Source organism: Podarcis raffonei, chromosome 6, assembly GCF_027172205.1.
Source record: "Podarcis raffonei isolate rPodRaf1 chromosome 6, rPodRaf1.pri, whole genome shotgun sequence".
NCBI lineage: Eukaryota > Metazoa > Chordata > Lepidosauria > Squamata > Lacertidae > Podarcis > Podarcis raffonei.
In genome coordinates, this window is record NC_070607.1 from 98280399 (window position 1) to 98307551 (window position 27153).

The 27153-nt window shown below is 49.5% G+C and overlaps 1 protein-coding gene across 1 annotated transcript in view; it reads right to left on the reverse strand.

Annotated features, from left to right (window-relative positions):
* VSTM2L (V-set and transmembrane domain containing 2 like) overlaps positions 1 to 27153 on the reverse strand; it is a 90976-nt gene continuing 63823 nt past the window's right edge. The window contains exons 2-4 of the mRNA XM_053394747.1: positions 26842 to 27011; positions 19337 to 19387; positions 1 to 2676 (exon numbers count right to left, since the gene is read on the reverse strand). Coding sequence (XP_053250722.1) covers positions 2341 to 2676; positions 19337 to 19387; positions 26842 to 27011 — 557 coding nt within the window. The 3' untranslated portion in view covers positions 1 to 2340. The remainder of the gene's footprint in view (positions 2677 to 19336; positions 19388 to 26841; positions 27012 to 27153) is intronic.

The window sequence follows — 27153 nt, forward strand, 5'->3', positions numbered from 1 at the left end:
CCCATTTAAAGAACTTTATTCGCTTCAGCTGGTTACAGACTGGTTTGTGTGGTGCAGGTAAGGGCAGGGCATTGTGGGAAAGCTGCTTGCCTCCCCTCTTAGTGCAGCATAGGGGGCTCCTACCCTGGGCCTGGAGTCACAGAGCTGTAAGGAAGGGGTCGTTACTCGTAGCCAGCTAGGCTGACCCTCTGCCCAGAGGCAGCAGCAGCAGCAGGAAACTGTATTCTTGATGAGACACACATTGACCTCCCTTGGCTGACTACCTTTCCCTGCACCAGTCTTGCCTGCTTCTGCAAACAACCTCCCCCGAGACATAGCAAATAGAAATATATACAAGAGGAATAGGACTGGGGAGGGGGACGAAAGGGGCTTGTGGAACCGGGTGGTTTGGGCGTCTGGTTTTGAAACCCAGAAAATTGGTATTTCTTGTGCAATCTGCATTTTATGCTCTCGTTTTGGGGGACCAGAATTGTTTCAGTCAGGAGCCTTGCCATCCCCAGACCCCGCTCTAAGGAGTGATTTTGCAGGGCACTGGACTAGATGCTCTTTTGGGTCCCTGCCACTTCTATGTGCCCATGAGTTTTTGCCAAGGCTGGGGTGGCAGCCACCTGTGGGCGTCCACTCCCACAGGGTGGGGTCCCATTCCCCCCAAAAAAGTATCCACCCAGGTGGGTCTATATTCCCAGGTTGCCCACAAATTTGACTCTACTGGTCCTCCGGCGTGGCCTCCACATCCATCTAAGGTCTGCTTCTTAAGAGATTTCTTGTTCTCACTTCCAGCGACTGAGATACAGAGGCCTCGCTACAGTTGTCTCCGTGCCACTGCTCTAGGGAGTACATAAAAAAGAGGATCCCAACCTGATCCCAAACTTTTCCCAAATTTAAAAAAAAAAATCATAAGAAGCAGTGCTGAGAATTTAATCCGCCACCCACCATTTGTGTGCTCAATAGCTGGTGATTGACAGCTCTTGGACCTGAGCTCCACATCAACTTTTCCAGCTGGCAAATTGTCACCATAGTATTGTGCTCTAGTACCAGATTGCAGGATCGCTCTAGAATAGTATCTGGGACATAGACTGGAGTGGAGCGTTTAAAAAAGAACACAGCAATGCATGAAATTACTGTGCAAATTGGGTGTCGTAAGAGACAACCAGTTTTATAATGGTGGCCTCCCTTTTTTTTTTTAAAAAAGAAGAGTTTGGATTTGATATCCCGCTTTATTACTACCTGAAGGAGTCTCAAAGCGGCTAACATTCTCCTTTCCCTTCCTCCCCCACAAGAAACCCTCTGTGAGGTGCGTGAGGCTGAGAGACTTCAGAGAAGTGTGACTAACCCAAGGTCACCCAGCAGCTGCATGTGGAGGAGCGGAGACGCGGACCCAGTTCACCAGATTATAAGTCTACCGCTCTTAACGGCCAGCACCCCCAAGAATGCATCCTGCTGGTTCTCCACACAGCTACAAAGAGGTGCCACTTGGAAAACTCACGGGGGCTGGGTCAGTGTCCTGGGAATGCAGGAGGGAGAAACAGTCGGTTATATTTACAATATACAGTCATCAACTTCATAGTTACACAGTTTGATACTAGTGAATTAAAACGGATGGTCTAAACGGCATCCCTCGGGCGTCTCATTTTACAAAGCAAGGTGGAGCATCTCCGGGGGGTTCACAAATGGCATAAGAAGCTAGCAATGCAAAGGTGAGGAGGGTCAGGTGTGGCTTAAAGTGTCCCCAGAGCTGGGGGAAGGTCCAGCTTTGAATTAAACCTCCTCACAGCAAGGCAGGTGGCCTCAGGCCCATGTTCGGACACCCTAAATACTTCCAAAAAGACAATCAGAGAAGACAGTCCTGCTTGGACACCCGCAAAGGTGCCGGGGGGGCATCCACAGCTGTGTTCCTTGGGGAAGATGCCCTCTGCTACCCAAGTGGACATAGGCAGTCAGCAGGACAGTGTAACCCGGCCAACTGGGCTCCCTCCGTTTAAATCCACCCTGGAGCGGCTCCGTTTCGTCTCCGGAGTCCCGGAAGCAGCCCATTGTCCATTCAAGGGGAGAAATTCATAGTTAGAAAGGAATGTTAAAAATACATATCTATATGACCGAGTGGAAGGGATGCTGACAATGAGGTTCATGCGGACGGGGTGACTCTAGTTTGTGGCATTCGTTTTACATCGGTTCCTCAGCAACCTGGCCCAAATACGGGCTGGCCACTGGGATGTCATGTTCCCACCACCCAGTGGGATGGGGCAAGTGTGTGTGTGTGTGTGTGTGGAAGAGTGGGGGTGGAGAAGGGAGAAACCCCATTTAGGCCATTCAGTACCACAACTCGGGACGCAACCCAGTCTAGAGGGCACAGGACGCATCGTCCACGGAGCGTTTCTTGAGCTCCTTGCCTGGCTTGTGGTGCTGGTGATGTGGGTGGGAGCCGCTCAGTTTGCTGTGGTCGGAGAGCTGCAAGCCCAGCAGCTGGGTGTCTTGCAGGTGCCCAGTGGGGGAGCTGTGGCGGTGGGGCTCAGTGGTCTCCTCTGGTTCCACCCGCAGGTAGGCCTTCACTTTGTGGTGGCGGGCTTTGCTGTCGCTGAAGTCGATGACGCGACACTCATAGGTGCCTTCGTCCGTCGGTTTGACCCGAGAGAGCCGCAGCTTGTGGGAGATGTTACTGCCAACCACTTTCACGACCTGGAGGAGGTTGCAGGGGTTGGGCAGGGCAAGGGAGAGAGAGCACAGGATTAAAGCCACTGCAGATATTCAGGTCCCGACACAAAACTATTCCCAGACTCATCCCTACCCAGCAACCATTTTTATTCACAGCAGTGACAATACCTGCAAAAGTCATGTCGGGTTGTATCCAACAAACATTTGCTCAGGGTAGACCCAATGAAATTAATAAACCTCACTTCATTAATTCCAATGGGTCTACTATGAGTTGCACTAATATTGCATACAACACAGACTTTAATTGGCTCCAAAAGTCAAGGGGAGACCTTGTTGATGTTTCTATATGCAGAAAAAGGCTTTTGACAACAAAGAATGGCATTTCCTTTTTGGAAACTCTTAAAGCTTTTGATTTCAGATTTGCAACAGACAATGGATTTAAGCCATTTATTCAGATTCAAAAGAAAGAATTCACACTAATGGGAGTTTATCAAAAAAGGTTAATCTGGCAAAAGGCAAAAGGAAAGGATGTCTGTTTAATATTTCTCTTAGCTTTAGATGCCTAAGCAAGTAAAATAAGAGTAAATAGTGTATAACTGGGGTAAAAATCGAAAAGTAAATAAATATGTGTGGCCAGTGTCACTGTGACTCTAACTAAACCAGGGCAATCTTTTACTGAAATGGAATTAGTAATAACTGAATCTGGTCCCTTAGCTGGAAGGGAAAAAGTGAAAAATGTGAAATCAATGTAACTGCTAATTGAGGAGTCGAAATAAAAGAAAAGATAGAATGTAGTTGGTGGGTGAGAGCCAGTAAGATATGCGGGAATAAAAACAAGAAGACAGAAAATATTTGGAATTATGTGTTTCTAGACAATGTACTGCCCCACAACGGGGAAAAGTTACATTTTTCTTTCCTAGGCAGGTTTTCTATAATAAAAATTGTATTGTTGCCGACTAAATTTTCTTTTTCAGCCTTTGCCAATAAAAACATCCAACCAGCAAATAACAAAATGGCAATGATTATTCTTAAAAATTATTTGGAAGAATGGAAAGAAAGAAAGGTTTAACGGCAATATTTTATATGCGGATGGGAAGAACAGGGGAGAAGTATCAGCACCAAGCTTACAGCTGAGCTGCAGCATAAAAGCAAGTTGTGCAAATACAGTCAGTTGCACCAGGTCTGCAATATGGCAGGAAATGAAAGGGTGAGGCAGCCCCCATTGTGGACGGAGGGGCCACTTCTGCTCAAGAATGTAGTTTCTGTAGCTGATTTGGGCTGAAATAAAACCAGGAGACTGAACATCATGTGTGCATATGAACACAGGCAGCTGCCTCACACCAACGAGTTAGATCACTGCTCCTTCTAGCTCAGTATGGTCTACTCTGTCTGGCAGGGTCTCTCCGGGATTGCAGCTGGAAGACATTCCCAGCCTCACCGGAGATGCCAGTGGGATGGAACCTTCTGCACCTTCTGCATGCAGAGCAGACGCCCGACTTCTTTCCTCTAAAGAAAACAGCACACCGCGGCAAGATAGTGCAATCACAACTTGCGCCATTTTAACCATGTGTGCTTGAAGGTCGGCTGGTTGAAATGGCTCAACTTAAACCCAAGCGAGGTGTAGAGCTTCAAAGCTCATGTTGCGCTTGCCAAAGGAAAGAGCTTTTAAGCTCTCCGCATTGCTGGTGTGTGCGTGGGGCGGGAGGCAAGTCCTGCTCATTGTGCCGGCTCTGGGATGCTCAGGCAAAATCTGGCAGGGCAACCGGGTTGCCGCAAGATCTCATGTGAGCATCCCTAGCCAGCCAGGGCCTGCGCACTAAGCTTAAAACCTCTTTTCACAGCAGGCCGGTCAGTGCAAAATAGGAGCTCTCTGCCTTGCTGGCTGGGAAAGACACACTCTGCGCATGGGCTCTGGGAGCATGGGACTTTCTCCTTCTCCCCTCCACTCACCCAGTAGCCATGGGGTGGCTCCAAGGGTTGGGGCAGATGCAATTTTCGTGTATGCATAGAAACCTTGGAGCCAAACCCTACATAAGATTCGAACATGATATAAGGTAAAGGCACCCCTGACAGTTAAGTCCAGTGCGAACGACTCTGGGGTTGTGCCGCTCATCTCACTTTATTGGCCGAGGGAGCTGGCGTACAGCTTCCGGGTCATGTGGCCAGCATGACTAAGCTGCTTCTGGCGAACCAGAGCAGCGCACGGAAACACCGTTTACCTTCCCGCCAGAGCGGTACCTATTTATCTACTTGCACTTTGACGTGCTATCGGAATGCTAGGTTGGCAGGAGCAGGGACTGAGCAATGGGAGCTCACCCCATGGCGGGGATTCGAACCGCCGACCGTCTGATCGGCAAGTCCTAGGCTCTGTGGTTTAGATCACAGCGCCACCCACGTCCCTTTTCGAACATGCTATATTGAGCTGCAAAGAATTCTATCCCCTCTAAGTCTTCCCACACACTAAGGCCTCACGTAACCAATAGCCAATACCTCCCTCTGACACCCTCTTACATATTTGCCTCACCTTGATATGACCGGCATTATGACCAGCCCTCCTAAGGTCTAAGTTTGCCATTAGGGAGCACGCCTCAAATTAAATGATATAAACAGGATATCCTGTTTATAAGGCTCTGGAGGGCGTGGTTTTCTTTATTGAAGAAAAATATTTTTCCCTGTGTTTTTCTACCTCGTTCCATCTAGATGCACTTCATAATTTTAGCCAGTCCCTCCTTGGTGCAATTTGTGATTTTTCAGGTTTCTTCCATTTGCTTGTTTGCTTAAAGCCATGCTGGTTTAATTGATTTTAAGCCACCTCGAGCGGTCCGAGGCACAGAGGTTATAAATAATAAGCCAGAAAAACCCTAATCACAGACATTCAGCTAAAGCAAGCAGTGGGCAGGACTCAGCAAACTCCACCAGCCCAAGGATTTCTGCCTGCACTGGACTAGATGATTTCCCTCTCTGCCATTCTCTGCTCTCCAGCAGTCTCTTCCCAAATGGTATTGGGGCCCCGACCCCACCCTGTGACTCCACCCCGGGGCCCTTCTCCCCACGCCCCCCTCCATCGCCAGAAGGTGAGATCCAGGCCCCTCCAATGCGAGGCGCCCCGAGATCGATGCAGAATCGCGGGAGCTAATTAGCTTTCCTACCAAATTGATTCGCTCTCAGTATTTATCACCTAATGAAATTTAAGACTTACTCACTAGCCTGAGCTGCTGCTGCTGCTGCTGCTGCTGCTGTTATTGGGCTGGGTCAATAAATCAGATTTTATTACCCACCCGGAGGCTGCTGGCTCTGCTCCCTTTAATCACGCGGGATGCTAAAAGCCGCCTACCCTCTCTCCCAACTGCCCTTGTCTCCATCACCTTTGTTAGCTCAAGATTTTATAGCAGCTAGGTAATGGGATTGGGGTCACACAAAAACCCACCGTGTTTCTGATGGGCTAAGGATGTGGAAAGAAGGAAAGATGGGCTGGACTGATCTGAGCACTGGGCAGATTTATTTGGAAATGGCCTTTCTTGAAATCAGAGCGGTCAACAATCCTGCACCTGGCCTCAGACACCTTGGCACAACCTTCCTTGCAAGGGGTTGGACTAGATGGCCCTGCGGGTCCCTTCTCAGGGTACCTTTTGATGGTTCAATGCCTCAAGCATCTGTGAGAGGGAAGCACGTGCATCACAATGCAGTGACTTCCAAGCTGGATTGCCGCAATGTGCTCTACGTGGGGCTGCCCTTGAAGACGATGCAGAAACTTCAGCTGGTCCAAAATTCAGCGTCCTGATTACCGGCTCGGGTTCCATTGAGATCTCACACAACCCCGTTTTATAAGAACTGCGCCAGTTGCCCTTTCGTTTCTGGGCCCAATTCCAGGTGCTCAGGTTGGTGTTTAAAGCCCTGAATGACTCAGGCCCCAAATACCCGAAGGACCACCTCCTTCTCTACAATAGTAATACTACTACTACTACTACTACTACTAATTTATTATTTATACCCCGCCCATCTGGCTGAATTTCCCCAGCCACTCTGGGCAGCTTCCAAAGTATTAAAATACAGTGATCTGTTAAACATTAAAAGCTTCCCTAAACAGGGCTGCCTTCAGATGTCTTCTAAAAGTCTGGTAGTTGTTCTTCTCTTTGACATCTGGTGGGAGGGCGTTCCACAGGGTGGGTGCCACCACCGAGAAGGCCCTCTGCCTGGTTCCCTGTAACTTGGCTTCTCGCAGAAGGCCCTCGGCGCTGGACCTCAGTATGGACCCTCTTGAATGCTGCGATCGGCAGAGGGGCCCTCTTGGTAGCCCTTCCACCTTCAGAGGCTTGTAGGGGGTGGTGGGCCAGGGGGAGAGGGCCTTCTCTGTGGTGGCCCCTAAGCTGGGAGACTCCCTTCCTGCAGAGGCGTGCCTGGCACCTTCATTGCACAGCTGCCAGAGGATGTTGAAGAAGCACCTCTCTGCCCTGACTTTTTGACACTTTAAGTGTGAATTTTTAGGACCCACTTTGTTTTTATGGACCCACCTGCCCTGCCTGCTCTGACAGGCTGCATGTCTGCAATCCTGACAACCAAGTGAGCGAGTCTCACAAGTCAACAGTTGTCATTCAGCAGCTAAAAAGGCTAACACAATTCTAGGCTGCATCCGCAGATGTGTAGGAAATAACTGTACTGCTCTATTCCGCCTTGGTCAGACCCCAACGGGAGTCCTGTGTCCAATTCTAGGCACCCCAGACAAGAAGGGTGCTAACAAGCAGAAGGTGCAGAGAGGAGGGCACCCAAGATCATAGAATCATAGAATCATAGAGTTGGAAGAGACCACAAGGGCCATCGAGTCCAACCCCCTGCCAAGCAGGAAACACCATCAGAGCACTCCTGACATATGGTTGTCAAGCCTCTGCTTAAAGACCTCCAAAGAAGGAGACTCCACCACACTCCTTGGCAGCAAATTCCACTGTCGAACAGCTCTTACTGTCAGGAAGTTCTTCCTAATGTTTAGGTGGAATCTTCTTTCTTGTAGTTTGGATCCATTGCTCCGTGTCCGCTTCTCTGGAGCTGATGATGGAGGGTTGGGGCTCTGTGGCCCCTGGAAGCACAATCCCTCAGCTGGCAGGGGCCTCTGTGCTCAACCTGCTCCCCTTCTTGGCCTGCCTTTGCTCTGCAGCCCTGCTCTGAACTGAGCACCAGGAGGGCCAGGAGGAGAGGTGAGAGAGGGCGAGAGCAAGGGAGAGGAGGGGCCGGGTCCCAGCTGCTTCCCTGCTCAGCCTCGGGAGGAAGGAAGTGGCAAGGCCCATTGCTGGCTCTATAAATCATATATATCGCCCATCCCCGAGGTCCAAGGAGCTGCTCTGCTATATAATCACCTCTAGAAGTTTAAGGCCATTTGTCTACTTGCCCCTGCCTTTGTGAGCAGACAGTTTTATGGCATTTTGGTAAGGGGATGATAATAGCACATGCAAAAGAAGGAGAGGGAGAGGAAGGAGAAGAGACGCCAAACTAGATACAGGGCTAAATGCATCACATTAAATGTCATGGCTGCAATAATGAATAACTGGCACATGTGCACATGGGGTCAACATGTTCCTCCCCTGCTGCAGTCCAGACGAAAATCACATATGCCCCTGCGTGGCAGCTCTCAGTGGCAGCTTGCATTCTGGGGCTAACAGCTGCTGTGAGGTTGCTTTTGGTTTGGGTGATGCAGAGAAGGGTTTACCCCTCCCTCCCTGCATGCCGCAGTCCCGATTAAAGCGGGGTGGTGGTGTGGCCTGCTCAGATTGCTATATATAATAATCTAAGGCTGTTGTCATGCTGCACTTCACAAGACCACCAGCAGGGGGCCACACTGGCTCCAGCATAAGGAATCGCAGGCAGGTGAGAAAGAAAGCAGCATGGATGGCAGGCAGCCAAGGCAAGCTGTGCTACCAGGATGTGGGGGAGGGGTTTCACATAGCCAGCTGTTCTGGGACTACAATTCCCATCATCCCTTACCACTGGTCCTGTTAGCTAGGGATGATGGGAGTTGTAGTCCCAAAACAGCTGGAGAGCCAAGTTTGGCCACTAGTAAAGCGGTTTAGCCAACTGCTGTCGGAAGCATCTCCCCTTCCTTTAAAAGGGAGGGGCTTCACATAGGGGGAGAGGCTTGAGGTGAGCTGTGGGGGGGGGGGTTGATCAGGTGGTTGACAAATGTGCAGGCAGAGTTGCTTTGCACAGCAAGCATGGGTGGAAGCTCCTAGTACGAACATACACACAAAGAACCCCAACTTCAGTACAGCATCACATCTAGAAGTCTGATGTGTTAGGTCCGCATAGTTAAAGCAATGGTTTTCCCAGTAGTGATGTATGGAAGTGAGAGCTGGACCACAAAGAAGGCTGATGGCCGAAGAATGGATGCTTTTGAATTCTGGTGCTGGAGGAGACTCTTGAGAGTCCCATGGACTGCAAGAAGATCAAACTTTTTCATTCTGAAGGAAATCAGCCCTGAGTGCTCACTGGAAGGACAGATCCTGAAGCTGAGGCTCCAAGACTTTGGCCACCTCATGAAAAGAGAAGACTCCCTGGAGAAGACACTGATGCTGGGAAAGATGGAGGGCACAAGGAGAAGGGGACGACAGAGGACGAGATGGTGGGACAGTGTTCTCGAAGCTACCAGCATGAGTTTGACCAAACTGTGGGAGGCAGTGGAAGACACTGCAGGAGGCCTGGTGTGCTCTGGTCCAGGGGGTCACGATGAGTCGGACACGACTAAACGACTAAACAGCCACCCCAATAGCCTTTGCTGACTCTTGGACGGGACTGCAGACCAGTGTAGACAAGCGTTTTCTTCTGGGTCAGAGGATTGCTCCATCTTGCTCAGTATTACCTACATGGACTGGCAGTGGCTGCGCAGGGTTTCAAATGGGGCACATTCCAGAACCTGGGACCTTCTGCATGCGAAGCCCTCCTGCATGTGATAGGGTTTGACCCCAGTTCAAATGCTGTCGTCTGCTGCAGCTTGGCCCTGCAAGGCAATGACTCCTCAGGGCACAGAGCAAAACCTCTTGGGCAGCCTCTGCACGCTGTGTGCCAGTGAGCTAAGGGGCAAAGCACCCCTTACACCCCGTTTTCTCCTTCCATTCCCTTCCATCTTCCAGCTAGCTGAAGGACCGAAGGGTGGGCGGGGGAGAGGAATCAGGCCCCCGTGTTAACTCCATCATACGAGAACAAGGAGTCACTTAGAGAAATTAACAGCCGGCAAATTCGGAGCCCATAAAAGGAAACGCAACTTTGCACAACTTGCAGCTTGGAAAGGGGGTTCCTCCAAGCCGGAGGATTATAAAAGGGCTGAGTAACTTTATGGCCCTTAATAATGTTTGCAGTTATTCAGGCTGGGAGGAAAAAGCAGAACAGTGTTTTATGCTCCATCACAGGGGTCAGAAAGGAATATTCTTGTTATCTTGATGGCACTGTGTGTGTGTGGGACTGTGTTCTTTGGGGTGCAGCGCCCATCCACATGTGACATGAAGGCTGGAAGCATTTCCTTATCACAGTTCAGGCACAGCACATCTAAGGGGCCTCCCAGGCTGATGAGGGCTTGCCTTTTGTAGTCTGCAACCCGTCATTGATGCAATCAGACTGCGTTCGTGGTGCATTTATACTGGGCCGTCCGCACCTGGTTCCACTTTGCTAGTTGCTCCCAGTGTTCCTGTGTTATTGCCTTCTGGGGGGTGGGCAGCCTTGTGCTACAGAGCGGCAGAAGCAGGAAAGCCCTCCCCCCCAGCAGTGAACATTTGAGGCACGATAAGTCACAGGATAGTGGCAGGAAACTTGGGGACGTGGAGATGGAGCAGATACAACCATGACGGAAACAGAAGACTTATTTGTAGAGAAAGGCCTTTTCTCCCTCTCTCAAAACACTCAAAGTCATGGGGATCCACTGAAGCCGAACGTTAGGAGATTCAGAACAGATAGAAGAAAGCCTTTCTTCACGCACAGGGCTGCCATACATCCGGAATTGATGTCCAGGGGGAATTTCCGAAAGGTGGCTCTTTGTCCTGGATCTTAGGTAAGTCAATCGAAAAATTGTGGGCATTCCCAACAACCTTTGGGGTGTCCTAGTTTTTACTTTTTGAAATATGGAAACCCTATTCATGCAGCACATAGTTAAACTATGGAACTCACTGCTGCAGGAGGCAGGGACGGCCACCAATATGAAAAAAAGGATTGGACAAATTCATGGACAAGGCTACCAATGTGTACAGGCTATGATGGCTCTGCTCCGCCTCCATAGTTAGAGTTAGCACTGCTTCTGAAGACCCGTTACTGCCGTGGTTCCCTATTTGATTTTTAAGGGGGGCAATCTGAGAATGAGTTATTAACAGTTAATGGCCTTTTAGGCTTTCCCCAAGTGAAAGGGACGCGGGTGGCGCTGTGGGTTAAACCACAGAGCCTAGGGCTTGCTGATCAGAAGGTCGGCGGTTCGAATCCCCGCAATGACGGGGTGTGCTCCTGTTGCTCGGTCCCTGCTCCTGCCAACCTAGCAGCTCGAAAGCATGTCAAAGTGCAAGTAGATAAGTAGGTACCACTCCGGCGGGAAGGTAAACAGCATTTCCGTGCGTTGCTCTGGTTCACCAGAAGCGGCTTAGTCCTGCTGGCCACATGACCCGGAAGCTGTACGCCGGCTCCCTTGGCCAATAAAGCGAGATGAGCGCCGCAACCCCAGAGTCGGACACCACTGGACTTAACTGTCAGGGGTCCCTTTACACGTGAATAGGAGTTCAATTTTTGAATAATAAGAATTATATGTCACAGGGGATGGGCATCAGGATTTTAGAGATGCTTAGGTGGGGCATGGCCAAAAAAAGTTTGGGAACCACTGCGTTATTGGAAACCACAGGAGGGATGAAGGCTCTTGTGTTCAGGTCCTGCTTGCAGGTTTTGCACAGGAATCTGATCAGTCACTGTGAAAACAGAATGTTGGGCTGGATGGGCCACTGACCTGATCCAGGAAGGGTTTGTTAGGTTCTTACGTTCTGAAATATACTCAGAGTTGAGAGTGGATTTCATGCTCTTTATTCAGCTCACAGTGGTGAGGAGGAATGGAAGTTCCCCTGAGATGTCTGCTTTATATACATTATTTACACAATGGGCCCCACGTGATTGGCTAATTCCAGGATTTTCCTGTAGGCCAATCAGCTTGCGGATTCACTCCCACCTGGAGTTTGATTGGGTGGCTCCTGTGGACCAATCAGACTGCTGCATTCTTGGTCCTATTGTTCTAGGACCAATCAGACTGCTGCATTCTGGGTCCTATTGTTCTAGGACCAACCAGACAGCTGCATTTTGGATCCTATTCAACTCAGTACATAACACGTTCTTAACCTGAGAAGCAATACCACTAAGAAGAGACTCCTTTCAAGCACGTGCCGCCATCTTCCAAGGTCCATCATGCAGGCACAACCAGTTCACACACTTCTGGGATTTGGGGAAGGGCTTCTGGGCCAGAGAATGAAGTTTCTCTTCAGAGGTAGCTTGCCATGGTTCCCTGTCATTTCTCCAGAATATGTGCTTTTGCATGGATGCATCAGGAGTCCTGCAACGTCTCCTAAATTACTTTAATGGCTGTTTGCCTTCTGAGCCCCTTTAAGCGGGAGACGGGCCTGGCAGGCAGATCGTAAGTCTTTCTGAAATGGAGGCATCATTAAAAGACTGGTTTAAATAAATTCCCCTCGTGTCTCTCAAAGCACCTCCTTCATCTCTTTTTACAGCTTCCAGTCCTCTTCAGACCGACAAAAATCTATGTTCCCGAGTCCCTCTTAAACAAGATGGTGCTCAGGAATGGGTCTTGGGGGACGTCAGAGTCTTTTCCAGCACAATTGGCACAAAAGTTAATTTCACCCTTGGCAAGAATTTATGGGTTACTTATCTCCAAGAAGGTGCTGTGTCTCCTCCCCTGGGTCTAGTAAGGCATTTCTGAATCTGAATTTAGGTCTTCTCCAAGAAGGGGGAACATTGATGATTACACGGTTGGCATTTAGACATGTGGCCACACGTCTCTCCACAGCTGCTCGCTCAGACTCCTCTAACTTTTAAAAGAGCCCAGGAGTTTGGGAAAGTGTTGTGACTCCCAGAATCAAGCACACCAACTCTAGGGGGCTGAAGACACCTTGATCCCCTCAATGTGTGTTGGAAGGGGCCCAGGGCCCCACGTCCTGTGCTGTCCTAAAAACATAGGAAGAGCTGGCTGCTGGATCAGGCCAGTGGCTCATCGAGTCCAGCATCCTGTTCTCACAGTGGCCAACCAGATGCCCCCCCCAAGGGAAGCCCCCAAGCAGGAGGTGAGAGCAACAGCCTTCTCCCACTCTTGTTCTAAGGTAGACTGGATCTGTCCATGGAGTCTCCATTGAGGAATAATAAGAAACTAAGAAGATCCCTGGCGCCTGCTTCTTGGGAGAGAAGCCATGACGAACCTAGACAGCATCTTAAAAAGCAGAGACATCACCTTGTCAACAAAGGTCCGTATAGTTAAAGCTCTGGTTTTCCCAGTAGTGATGTATGGAAGTGAGAGCTGGACCATAAAGATCGCCGAAGAATTGATTCTTTTGAATTCTGGTGCTGGAGGAGACTCTTGAGAGTCCCATGGACTGCAAGAAGATCAAACCTCTCCATTCTGAAGGAAATCAGCCCTGAGTGCTCACTGGAAGGAAAGATCCTGAAGCTGAGGCTCCAAGACTTTGGCCACCTCATGAGAAGAGAAGAGAAGACTCCCTGGAAAAGACCCTGATGTTGGGAAAGATGGAGGGCGCAAGGAGAAGGGGACGAAGGAGGACGAGATGGTTGGATATTGTTCTCGAAGCTACCAGCATGAGTTTGACCCAACTGGGGGAGGCAGTGGAAGACAGGAGTGCCTGGCATGCTCTGGTCCAGGGGGTCACAAAGAGTCGGACACGGCTAAACGACTAAACAACAACAAAGAAGATCCCTGCAGCAGCAGGATTAGGCCAAAGGAGGCCTACCTAGTTGAACATCCTCTTCTCACAGTGGCCAATTGGATGCCTGTGGGAAAACTAGTGAGCAGGATCTGAGCACCAGGACCTTCCCTCCTCCTGTGGTTCCCAGCAGCTGGGATTCAGAAGCATTGTACCCTCCAACTGAGGCTGGCTGGCTCTGAAGGCCAACAGCCAACGCAATATCGGCGTACCCCCCCCCCCCCCGGTCGAGGGAACTGATGCCTGCCGAGAATGATTAAAATGAGACAATGTCAGAGGAGCTGCAATTAGAATAAATGCTTTTTAAATATTATTCCGTTTTTAGCATGGGCAAAAACCCTCTGCTGCAATGAGCTGGAAGATAATTGACGAAGCGACTCCTGCAAACCTAACACCCCACCCCCGAATTGGAATGGGAATGGCAAGAGACAGGGAGGCCAAGGCATTGGGGGCAGGGCGGGCAGAGACACGAGGGGCTGCGGAGATTTGTTTTATTTAACTAATTAGCATATCTCCTCATTCCGTTCACGTGAGCCTAAATGGGGTTTTGGAATTCTAATCTGCTCAGCAAATTAGATTATTACCTCCTTAGCGTCAACTTGTTCTTTAGACGCTGGCAGAAATCGAAGGAGATGTTTCCAGGGATGAGAGGCAGCCGCTTTGCACTGCGGCCTCGGTGGCAAGTGTGTCGTGGGAGGATGAAGTGGCTGGGGAATGTCAGAAGAGTCTCAAAACAGCTGGATCAGGCCAGAGAGGGCACATCACATCCAGCCAACCAGAAGCCTCTCAGTGGCTGGGCCAAAACTCTCAAGCAAATGGGCATCTCAGTAGAAAAATATGATCTATTCTGCATTGGTCAGACTCCACTGGAGTCCTTTGTCCAGTTCTGGGCACCTCAGTTTAAGAAGGGTATTGACAAGCTGGAAGGTGTGCAAAGGAAGGTGGCCAAGATGACCAAGGGCCTGGAAACCAAGCCTGATGAGGAACGGTTGAAGGAGTTGGGCAGGTTTAGCCTGGAAAAGAGGAGACAGAGAGGTGATATGGGCAAGGGAAGACAGACCAAGCTTGTTTTCTGTTCCCCCAGAGGATTCGAATCAGTGGCGTAGCGTGGGGGGTGCAGGGGGGGCCGGCCGCACCGGGCGCAACATCTGGGGGGGGGCGCGCTCGCACTTGCAGCTCTCTGCCCCTACTAAGATCCACGGGTTAGGGGGCGCAAATTACTTGCCTTGCCCCGGGTGCTGACAACCAATGCTACGCCACTGATTCGAATGACAAGAAAGTTCTTTGAACTCTCTGACAGTTCAAAGATGGGTTTTTGTATTGAAATGGGATGCTCTTTGTGTAGTTCGGCAAGCCTAAATCTGACCTGGCGCTCGCCTTTGTATACCTCTCCTTGTGTTCATTCCACCCCTTTCACTTTTGGAGCTTACCCCCTTTTCATCGCAACAGGATATTTAGCATCTCTATATGCCACATATTTCAAATCACACAAAATGCAGAGCAACCCTGGAACCCGCGGTTTGTGCTGGTCTCCCAGTCCTAAAAATAACAGCTAGTGGCTTCAGACTCAAAGTTTACTTCAGAAGGTGGTGGGCTCTCCTTCCTTGCATGTTTTTTAAGCATCCCTCAGGGATTCCTTAGCTGCGACCCTTGCATTGCAGGGGGTTGGACTAGATGGCCTTGTGGGGTCTCGTCTAACTAGTTCTATGATTCCATGACACTTGGAACAACAGGCATCTGGGCAGGAGATGGGAAAATAGGCCGGGCAGCTGAGCCAGGAAGAGGAAGCCCCTCTCAGAGAGAGTTTTACTGTGGGCTACCTCGCCAGAGACAGCTACATCTATCAGCGTAAATGGAAGTCAAAGGAAAAGCAGAAGACCTTGGCCCCAGCAATTTATTTCTCACGCCGTCCTTCCTCTGGCAGAGGACTTGGCTATAATTTATCAGCTGGCCACAGGAGGTAAAAAATAGTTGTGGATCCAGCAGGGCCTTGGATAGGACCCGCCAGGAAATTTAAAATCTCCACGGCAGCTCTCAGGCACCATCCTTCACGCGGTTGCAAACGGAGGCTTCTCCAGCTGCCTTGAGACGCCTTCATGGCCAGCTGCTGTCTTAAAAAGGTAGAGGGACCCCTGACCATTAGGTCTAGTCGTGGCCGACTCTGGGGTTGCGGCGCTCATCTCGCTTTACTGGCCGAGGGAGCTGGCGTACAGCTTCCGGGTCATGGGGCAGCAGGACTAAGCCGCTTCTGGCGAACCAGAGCAGCGCATGGAAACGCCGTTTACCTTCCCACCAGAGGGGTACCTATTTATCTACTTGCATTTTGACGCGCTTGCGAACTGCTAGGTGGGCAGGAGCAGGGACTGAGCAATAGGAGCTCACCCTGTCGTGGGGATTCAAACTGCTGACCTTCTGATCAGCAAGTCCTAGGCTCTGTGGTTTAGACCTAAAAGTAAAGGTAAAGGTACCCCTGACCATTAGATCCAGTCGTGGCCAACTCTGGGGTTGCGGTGCTTATCTCGCTTTACTGGCCGAGGGAGCCGGCGTCCAGCTTCCGGGTCATGTGGCCAGCATGGCTAAGCCGCTTCTGGCGAACCAGAGCAGCACACGGAAACGCCGTTTACCTTCCCGCCGGAGCGGTATCTATTTATCTACTTGCATTTTGACGTGCTTTCGAACTGCTAGGTTGGCAGGAGCAGGGACCGAGCAACGGGAGCTCACCCCGTCACAGGGATTCAAACCGCCGACCTTCTAATCGGCAAGTCCTAGGCTCAGTGGTTTAACCCACAGCCCCACCCGCGTCCCAGCCACTGTCTTAGGTGGGAAATAATGTGAGTCACAGCGCTGGGGGTGGGGGGAGCAAGTGCCAATCAATCCCAAAGGGGAGGGGCTTCCCAGGGCCCCTCTGGAATGATCAGTGCATTCTCAATGGAGGGATCCCAAGGGTCATCTAGTCCAACCCCCTACAATGCAGGGATCTCCTTGGCAAAACTGACACATAAATTAGATGACAAGGACAACTGTGATTTTAAAGACAAACAGGAACCCTTCACAGAGTACTTAAAGAAACAACCAAATGAACTGGTCTCCTTGGCAGGTTTTGAATAACATACACAAACTTTTTATTGGTGATATTTAGATAGATAAATTAAGGATCTGTACAATTCTGGGACATGGAGAGAAAAACCAGAGAGAGGAGCTGAGGGAAGTCTGGAGGTGGACATGGGAAGGGGAAGGGGGGTTCTTTTTTGGGAAGGGAGGGAAAAATGGGGAAGGGGGAAATGAAGATGATGTATTTTTGATATTTTGTCATGTTAAAATTCTTAATAAAAAATATTCCAAACCCCCCCCCCAACCACAATGCAGGGATCTCCAGTAAAGTATCCCTGACAGGTGGCCACCTGACCCTTGCTTAAAAACCTCCACCGAAGGAGAATTCACTACCTTCCAAGGAAGGCAGTTCCAATGTTGAACAGCTCTTCATATCATAAAGTTCTTCCTGGTGTTTAAATTGGAATCTCCTTTCTTGTAACATGAAGCCATGGGTTTGAGTCCTGCCCTCCAGATCAGGAGAGAACAAGCTTGCTCCATCTACCATGTGACATCCCTTGAGATTTTAGAACATGGCTCTCATATCTCCTCTCAGTTTCCTCTTTTCTAGGCTAAACATACCCAGTTCCTTCAACCGTTCCTCATCAGGCTTGGTTTCCAGACCCCTGATCATCTTCTTTGAAGTCTCTCAGCCCCACTCACCTCACAGAGTGTTTGTTGTGGGGGAGGAAGGGAAAGGAGAATGTTAGCCGCTTTGAGACTCCTTAAAGGGAGTGAAAGGCGGGATATCAAATCCAAACTCTTCTTCTTCTTCTTTGGTCACCCTCCTCTGCACACCTTCCAGCTTGTCAACATCTTAAATTGTGGTGCCCACTCAGAACTGGACACAGTATTCCAGGTGAGGTCTGACCAAAGAAGAATAGAGTGGGACTATTACTATTATTTCTGGGCAGGTTCGGCCCAAGATATTATGGCGCCTGAGGTGGACCCCAGAATGATGCCCCCACTTGCCTGCTGGGGAAGGAGGAGGTCAGAGAAGGTCTAAGTAAGGGACAAAGGGGCTGGGAGATAATAATAATAATAATAATAATAATAATAATAATAATAATAATAATAATAAATTTATTTATACCCCGCCCTTCCCGGTTCAAAAACTGGGTTCACAACAAGTTCACTTAATTGTAAAAGCAGCATAAAATACAGTATAAAAACATGAATAACAATAAAATTCAAAATTCAGAATTCAATTTAGGGGAAATAAGCATTAGATCAACATTGGGGTCTGCTGTCCAGGGGGGACCCTGCCGTCTGAGACGGTCACCCCACCTTGTCAGCCCTGCTTCCGGGGTACCATTCTGCAACCCCAACAAAGAATGCAAATGACCGGTGGGAGGAAAGAGTGAAAAGTCACCATAGGGAGCGCAAGTTGCTCAGAGGCAAATTGCCTTGTGGGATCAAAACTGATAAAGGGACCTGGAAAAAAATAAGAATGCATATTTTTCCTAGTCTCAGAAGCCGCACGGCAATATAAATGGAGCAGAGACCCTTTTGGGTTTTGGCCAGGCTCACGGTGGGGCTCCCCCTTGCTACCACGGCTGCCTCCTTGCCAGCCCCCCAAGTCCCAGGGCCCCTTCCCTTCCCCCAAATGCACCTGTTAGTACTCGTATTTCTGGGTAATCCTGGGGAGCCCCTGCCAGTCAGAGGAAGCAGCTCCTGGCTAGGCAGATTCAGCAGCAGACTCTTTGTCTGGTCCCAGCTCCTCAAAGCAGACTTTGCCAACCTGGTGACCTGGAGATGCTTTGCATGGCAGTTCCTTCCAGCCGTACAATGTTGGGGCTGATGGAAGTTGTTATGTACTTAGTTGAATAGGATCCAGAATGCAGCAGTCTGATTGGTCCTAGAACAATAGGATTCAGAATGCAGCAGTCTGATTGGTCCTAGAACAATAGGATTCAGAATGCAGCAGTCTGATTGGTCCTAGAACAGTAGGATCCAGAATGCAGCAGTCTGATTGGTCCACAGGAGCCACCCAATCCGGCTCCAGGTGGAAGTGAATCCACAACCTGATTGGCCTACAGGAGAATCCTGGAATTAGCCAATCACGTGGGGCCCTTTGTGTAAATAATGTATATAAAGCAGACATTCTGGGGGAACTTCCATTCCTCCTCACCACTATGAGCTGAATAAAGAGCATGAAATCCACTCTCAACTCTGAGTATATTTCAGAAGTCTTAGTCCCAAACATCTGGAGGGCATCAGGTTGGCAATGGCTGCCTTGAGAGCGTCTGCTTTGGCGGAATGTGCCCCTGCTCAGTGGCAGAAAAGCTCCTCTGCATGCAGAACATCCTGGGTTCAGTCCCTGCTGACATCTCCTGGTGTGGCTGGGAGAGACTTCTGCCTGGAACCCTCCAGAGCTGCTGGCAGTCAGTGCAGACAATATTTAGATAGATGGAGCAATGCAAGGCTGCTTCTTCCTGCGTTCTTGGTGCCGCTTCCTTCCCTGGCAAACGGGCAGCCAGGGCAAAGAACTCTCTCAGAACTTCCCAACTCCTTAGCTCTGCACTTCATCACATTTTATTTTTGCTGAAAAACCCCGGGCGCTCCCCACATCACAAGGGAAAAGCTGCGGCTGCTGTGCCCTTGATTTAAAGCCTTCCTGAGAAGTCATTATCGGAAAAACTCACGCTTATTTTTGTCGCCTCCTTCCCGGGTTCTTCCTGTGGAGATGCTTTTAGCTGTCGGGAATGGAAGGGAAAGAGGGAGGGGAGAGAGAAAGGGAGAACCCATTAGTTCAGCCTGATACAAAAAGGAAAAAGGGGGGAAGGAGGGGGGCCACAGAAAGCCCATCAAAATAATTCACACCTTGGCCTTTAATGCAGTCTTCAAAGGCAAAACTGGGCTGGGAGGGAGAGAGGGAATGAATTAGGGGGGGGGGATATATTTAGAGAGAAGAAATCCAAAGCATGAAAGCACAATCAAGGAAAAGAAGTGGTCCAGAAGAGGAAGATGGCAGGACAGAGCAAGGTGCATGGGATCGTGTGCTTTCCCAGGGGTAACTCAAATAATTTGCGCAGCCCCAGTTCACTGCCTCAATAATATTGCGTGTTTAAAAGTGCTTTCCCCCAAAAACCTCAGAGTCCTTTCTGCTGAGGATAATTAAGACTGAAATTCCCAGGTGTCAGAAAAAGCTATTTATGTACGCTACAACTGTGGCCTGTGTTTCGTTATCCCCAAAATGGAAAACAAGCGAGGTCCCAACCAGAGAAGAATGGCAACTTAAGTTGACGGAATATGCACAACTTGCAGACTTAACATCTAGAAGAAGAGAACAAAAAGAACACATGCTTAAAGAAGATTGGAAGATGTTTATTGAATATGCAGGGAATAATTGTGTACACTTGAAAACGTTGGCAGCATTAAGATAAATTCAATGGTGTGTAAATACGTAAGTTTTGATGGGTGCAATAATGGAATGCTGAATGGTTTAGTTTTTGTTAAAAATGCAGGGATTTATGATATTAAAAAAAAAATGAAAACAGGAGAAGGGAAGTCATTGATATTTTAAGGATGCAAAATGAGTATTTTAAATTGTAAAATGGAATATTAATAAAAAGTACATACACAAAAAAACAACACAACAAACTTAACATTGCACAGCCCAACACATTTCATAGATATCATAGATATCATAGATATCAACTTAGTGATCCTTGCAACACAAAGAGCCTGCTGGATGAGGCCAGTGGTCCAGCATCCTGTTCTCACAGAGGCCAAGCAGATGCCTTAATGGGAAACCTGTAAGCAGGAACTGACCACAAGAACATCTCTCCCCTCCTGGGGTTTTCAGCAACTGGGATTCAGAAGCCCTGCTGCCTCCAGCTGTGGAGACAAAGCAGAGCCATCCTGGCTAGCAGCCCTTGATAGCCCTCTCCTCTTCCCTGAACCTATCTTCTTTGAAAGCCATCCAGGCTGGTGGTTGTCACTTCCTCCTGTGGCAGGGAGTCCCACAGTTTAACACCGTGCTTTTGCCTGTTGTGAATCCTCCAACGTTCTGCTTTGTTGAATGTTCACAATTTCTAGTGTTCTGAGACAGGGTGGAAAACTTTTCTCTGTCCACTTTCTCCACTGAGAGGGGAGAGACTCCATCAGGCAAGGCCTCCGTCCACCTGCCTTGCCCCACCCTCCGGCCCTAGGAGTCCTCATAAGGGAGCTGTTCCTGAAGGAAGAACTGTAAGGGGAGAGACTGCATCAGGCAAGGCGTCTTTCCACCTGCCTTGCTCTACCCTCTAGTCTCTGCTTCTCAATGTGTATTGTATTGTTTTACGTACTGCGGCTTGCCATTGTCTTATTGATTATAGTTTAAATATAAAAGCAAATAAAACAAAAATCCACAGCATTCAAATATATGAAACAGGGTCAAATCACGGAATTGTAGAGCTGCGAGGGATCCCCAGGGTTCATCTATTCCAACCCCCTGCAACAGGTCTTCTGGGTCAGGAAAAGCCTGGGCAAAAAGACGTCTGAAGCCACTGATGGATGACGTATCCGTCAGAGGGAAGGATTGATTTGCATTGTGTGATTGAGGGTCATTCAAATCTGTTTTTTCAAATAAAGGAATTTAAAAGGAAGAAGAGCTGCAAGGCGCCCGGCGGCAAATATTTAGAACTCGCTAAAATGAAATGATATGTGGACATTTCTTGTCCTTATATTCTTAAGGAACTGTGTTTGTTCTCTTGTTTAACATTTACTTTAAAAATCAATAAAGGTATTGAACAAACCAAGACGAAGACGTGGTCTTGGGATGAGATTGCTTTCGTGGGGAAATGTATTTGCAAGGCAGGTATTTTGATGCACTGGTTTGACCCCCACCTGGCACCTTGTCCCTGGGACTGAAAGGAGGCAGGATAGCCCAGCTGCACTCCTCCTTCCCTCCAGCCAGTTTGCAAAAGTAGGTATAGCATGTTCTGTTAGCAGTGCTGTACAAGCCCTCCATGCTCAGAGAAATCAGATTCATAGCCCAGAAAAATGGAATAAAATTTGCACATTAAGATCCCTATATCCTTGCTTATTTTGCATGCATTTGCTCTGCTTCTAGACACAAAAGTGCCCTGAATCTCACCTTTCATCAATGCAGTGCATACGGAGGCAGCTAATCTTAGCAGGTAGGTAGCCGTGTCAGTCTGCCGTAGTCGAAACAACATAAAAAAATTCCTTCCAGTAGCACCTTAGAGAGCAAATAAGTTTGTTATTGTTATGAGCTTCCGTGTGCATGCAAACTTCTTCAGATACACTCTGAATCTGAAAAAGTGTGCATGCACACGGAATCTCTTACCAATAATAAACTTAGTTGGTCTCTAAGGTGCTACTGGAAGGAATTTTTTTATTTTGTTCTGACTAATCTTAGCAGTGAGCTGAGCTCTCTCCATTTGGTTCAGACACCAATCTATTCTGCCTCGGTCAGACTCCGCTTTGAGTCCCATGCCCAGTTGTGGGGGCCTCAATTTAAGGAGGATATTGACAAGCTGGGAGGTGTTCAGAGGAGGGAGAACAGGATGATCAAGGGTGTGGAAACCAAGCCTTGTGAGGAATGGTTGAGGCAGTTGCGGATTGCTGCAGTTTGTTGCCTGACCAGGCAGCCTTTTATGGGGTGAGCTGGGTACATTTTAAAAATTGGGCACGTTTATCTTGGAGAAGAGAAGACTGAGAGGTGACATGATAGCCATCTTTCAGTATTCGAAGGGCTGCCGCATGGAAGAGGGACCAACTTTGTTTTCTCCTGCTCTGGGTAGGACTCAAACCAGTGGCTTCAAGTTATAAGAAAGGAGATTTCAACTAAACACCTGGATAAATTTTCTGGCAGTAAGAGCTGTATGGCAGTGGAAGAGACTCCCTCAGGAGGCGGCGGACACTCCTTCCTTGGAGGTTTCTAAGCAGAGGTTAGAGGGCTATCCATCAGGGATGCTTGAGCTGAGTTTCCTGCATTGCAGGAGGCTGGACTAGATGACCACTGAGGGTTCCTTCCAACTCTACGATTCTGTGACTAGCAGGGCCATCGGCCTGATCCTGCAGGCTCATCTTATGCTCTTATTGGGGAGAGAAGGTGCATGTGTGGAATGAAGACGAGACAGGATTTCTTCCATGAATCCAGAGAGATAGATGCTCAACTGAACAGGGCCACTGGCTGGATCCCTTCTTATGCTCTTCTGTCGGGGGAAAGGTCCTTTAGGAGAAAGAAGTGACGTGTGCAACAGGCTTGGCTTCTCCATTCGCACTTGAGCAAGCAGGATCTGGAACACAATGACTCCATGGCCACCTCTCTCCCTATAAACTGACTGACGTCACCATCTGAGGGCCAGAGGCCGTGAGGTCTGGAGGGCGGCAACACGAGAACGGGGCCTTTTCTGCGGTGGCTCCCTATTTGTGGGGTGTTCTCCCCGGGGAGTCTCACCTGGTGCTTTCACCACATAGTTGTTTTCTCCTTCTCTGGAGGGTAGGACTCGAACCAATGGCTTCAAGTTATAAGAAAGGAGATTCCGACTAAACATTCGGAAAAACTTTCTGACAGTAAGAGCTGCTGGACAGTGGAACAGACTCCTTCAGGAAGTTGTGGACTCTCCTTCTTTGGAGGTTTTTAAGCAGAGGTTGGATGGCCATTTGTCATGGATGCTTGAGCTGAGATTTCCTTCCAACTCTACAATTCTATGACTCGTCTCTGCATTTAAAACAGGTTGCCTTTAAAAACAACAACCCGGTTTCATTGCAGCAACTTCTCTCAAAGAATCTGGGGACTGTCATTTGGTGGGGGCAGTGAGAATCGTCTGCAGGAGAAGCCCGCCCCCACCACCCACATTCCAGCCCTGCAGGCCTGCAGGTCCTTGGGAGAAAGAACAGGGAAATTAAACCTTCAGCCAATTAGTTCTTGGCTCTGGCAGGAGGCTTCCTGGATATCTGTGTGAAGGAGATGGTTCCATTATGCATGCTCCGTAGATTAAAATTGCATTTTAAAAAAGGTGAGAATTAAAACTAACGGAACATATTCTGATAACTGAAGCACGAAACAATGTGCACGCGCCTTATGCGGTCAAATGGGGGGATAATAAAAGCTTTCTGCACCCACAGCCAGGCCTGGAGGAGCACACCGGACTGATCAATGCATTGCACTCTGTAAGTCGGCAGGCAGAGAGGGGCTCCCTCGGGTGGCCCTGGCATACGAGGGTGGGGTGTGGAAAGAGAGACAGAGATCAGCATTCAGAAAATCATTTCTCCAATGCAGTGATCACTGCTAGAGAATCCCTGACAGGTGGCCATCCAGCTTCTGTTTAAACACTTTCAACGAAGGTGAGTTCACTACCTTCCAAAGGAGTCTGTTTCACTGTCAAATAACTCTTCCTGGTTTAAAGTTCTTCTTATATTTGAAGATGGCTATATCCACATCATGGGACGCGGGTGGCACTGTGGGTTAAACCACAGAGCCTAGGACTTGCCGATCAGAAGGTCGGCGGTTCGAATCCCTGCGATGGGGTGAGCTCCCATTATTCGGTCCCTGCTCCTGCCAACCTAGCAGTTCAAAAGCACGTCAAAGTGCAAGTAGATAAATAGGTACCGCTCCGGCGGGAAGGTAAACGGTGTTTCCGTGCGCTGCTCTGGTTCGCCAGAAGCAGCTCAGTCATGCTGGCCACATGACCCGGAAGCTGTACGCCGGCTCCCTCGGCCAATAAAGTGAGATGAGCGCTGCAACCCCAGAGTCATCTGCGACTGGACCTAATGGTCAGGGGTCCCTTTACCTTTACCTTACAACTTAAGCCTGTGATGGAGGGGTTCACGGCACTGACACCCCAAGAGGGGCTTGCTTCGCCCATAACTGCAGCTTAGGATTCAAACAGATGTCACCATGCCATGGCCCTCTCTCCAGCTTTCCACCTTTACCAGAGTGCAACCTGTTTTTCTCCAGATCGTATTCCAGCCAACTCTTTTGAACTGCTAGGTTGGCAGGAGAGGCTTAAGTTGTACAAATGTGCTAATATTGATCTATCCAAAAGACACCACAGTCTCTGCTGTGCCTTATTTGCCAAAGGAAACACGGACACTGAGTAAATGCGCCTGGAACCTGTGGAATCTTGCACGGCTCGGCTGGGATGCAATCCTGTGTTCTCATGTGCACCCCCAATGTCACTCTGGAGCAATGAGGCTCAAGCTTGGAGAGCCCTCTCCCTCCCTCCTTCCTCCTTTTGCCTCCCATCGGCTGATGGGACGAGCGCAGGCAGCAGCTGAGTTGCCCAAGCACAAAATCATCACGAAGCCCCATTACCACGGCGGGAGGCCCTCGCCATTGTTTGGCCCTTATCTCTGTGTGAGCAGCGAGAGTGAAAGAAAGAGACAGATGTTTGCGGAGTCTGATAGCACGGGAGAGAAAGGAGGGAGCGGGAGATGGAAGGGAGGATACGGAGGAGAAGAGCCAGGAGCAGCTGAGAACATTGTGGTGGCAGAGCTGGGGGGGGCGATACACCCCCTGATGGTATCAGGTGCCAGAAGGCAGGGAGGCAAGGAGGCCACCGGGCAACCTGTTCTGCCCTGGGCAAGGGATCTCTTTCGCCTTTGGAAGAGACGGTTTTGCAGAATCATAGAGTTGGAAGGGGGCTGCAAGTCACTGTTTCCCCCCTCGCCACCCTCAGAAAGGTTTGCGATGGCAGAATATCCAAGTAGTCAGATTTATTGTTAGGGGCTTCAGACAGTATTTATAATATTATTTTGAGACGTCTAGAGAGCGACATCAAAGCAGCGGTGGAAGCACTTTTGCTAATGAAATGAATGGAGTTTAAACAAACGAGAGACAAAACGAATTTGAGCTTTCATAATGAAAACTAAAATCTCCAGATAGCGATAATAACAATTAATAATAACAATACCGTATTTTTCGTCCTATAGGACGCACTTTTCCCCCTCCAAAAATGAAGGGGAAATGTGTGTGCGTCCTATGGGGCGAATGCAGGCTTTCGCTGAAGCCTGGATCACCGCGTCCAGGCTTCGCGGACCTCTCCGCAAGCAGCGGGAGCGCTCCCACGGCTTGCAGAGAGCTGCCTGTTTGGGGGCTGGGGTCGGGGGAAGCTCGGGCCTCCCCTGCCCCAGCCCCGCGCCTGGGGAAAAAAATAATTTCCCCCCCTTTATTTCCCCTCCCAAAAACTAGGTGCACCTTATGGGACGGTGCGTCCTATAGGGCGAAAAATACGGTAAATCTTGCACACCCCTATTAGAGCCGGTGTGGTCCAGGGGGTCAGAGTGTCGGACTAGGCCTTTGGAGGGTTCAAATCCCCACTTGGCCACAAGGCTCGCTGGATGCACCTTGTGTGCCAGTCACAGTCGCTCAGCCTATCCTACCTCACAGGGCTGTTGTGGGGATTAAAAGTGGAATGACAGAACCTTATAGGCCACCGTGAGCTCCTCGGAGAAAAAAGTGGGATATAAATGTAATAAATGAATGAATGCATAAATGAATGAATGAATGAATGCATAAATAAATGAATGTGTCAGGGGGCTGCCATCAGGGGAGGGGAGAGAGGCAGGAACGTACAGAGAGCCTCCCCCTTTGTTGAGCAGCTGCACCTCGTCCGAGTCTGGTGAAGGCGAGCCCTCAGGAGCAACGGATGAAGAAGGCAGAGGCTCACTCAGGCTGAGATGAGCCACGACACCACTCCCAAGGAGTTGGAAATGCCTCTTCCGTCGTCGCAGAGTTTTTGCCAGGGAATTAAGCGTAAGGAAAAGAGGCGGAGAGGGGTTTTTCCTGGGCTTTTGTGCTGGAGGGCGAACCGGAAGAAAACACTTCCGGAATCTGCTAGTGATTGAGGCAGACATGGATTTTGGACTTATGTACTGTACATAGGTTTTGCACTCAATAAAACCTGTAAAAGACAGGTCGGAGTCCTGGCTGTTATCTTTGTGAGCAACCACACAGAATGTGTGAATATTAGACCCTTCTCTAGGCCTGCTCTTCATAGCACCAAAAGGATCCCCAGAGGAGGCTTCGGGGGGGGGGGCGTTGTTCCTGACCAAGAATCTTTTCCCTGAGTGGATTCTTGCAGAGAGGGTGTCTGCAATGGGGACGTAGCTGCATTGAGCTCTTTGCAGAAAAATGGAAAGGTGGAGGTGGAGGCAGGGCAGGGCGGGGGGGGGGGAAGGAGTGGGTCTGCCGTACCTGGTTGGAGGCCCAGTTCTGCTTGTCCGTCCAGTCTTTGTGAGTGCGCACGTACCACCACTGGATCTCGAGCGAGTACGAAGGGGAGCCGCTGCCACGGAAGGAGCAGGCCATTTCCACGTCCTCACCAGCCCGGGCGGTCATGTCGTGGGGTGTCTCTGTGAAAAACGCTGCGGGGGAGACAAAGAGCCACAAGTAAGGCAGGTCACCCTCAGGAGTCTGGAGCTCTGCATTTCGCAGCAGGTTGATGCACAGCTGCAAGGGGCGCAAGGAGGATGCAACGCTTTTCTCATGTCGACCTTTGCGCTCCTC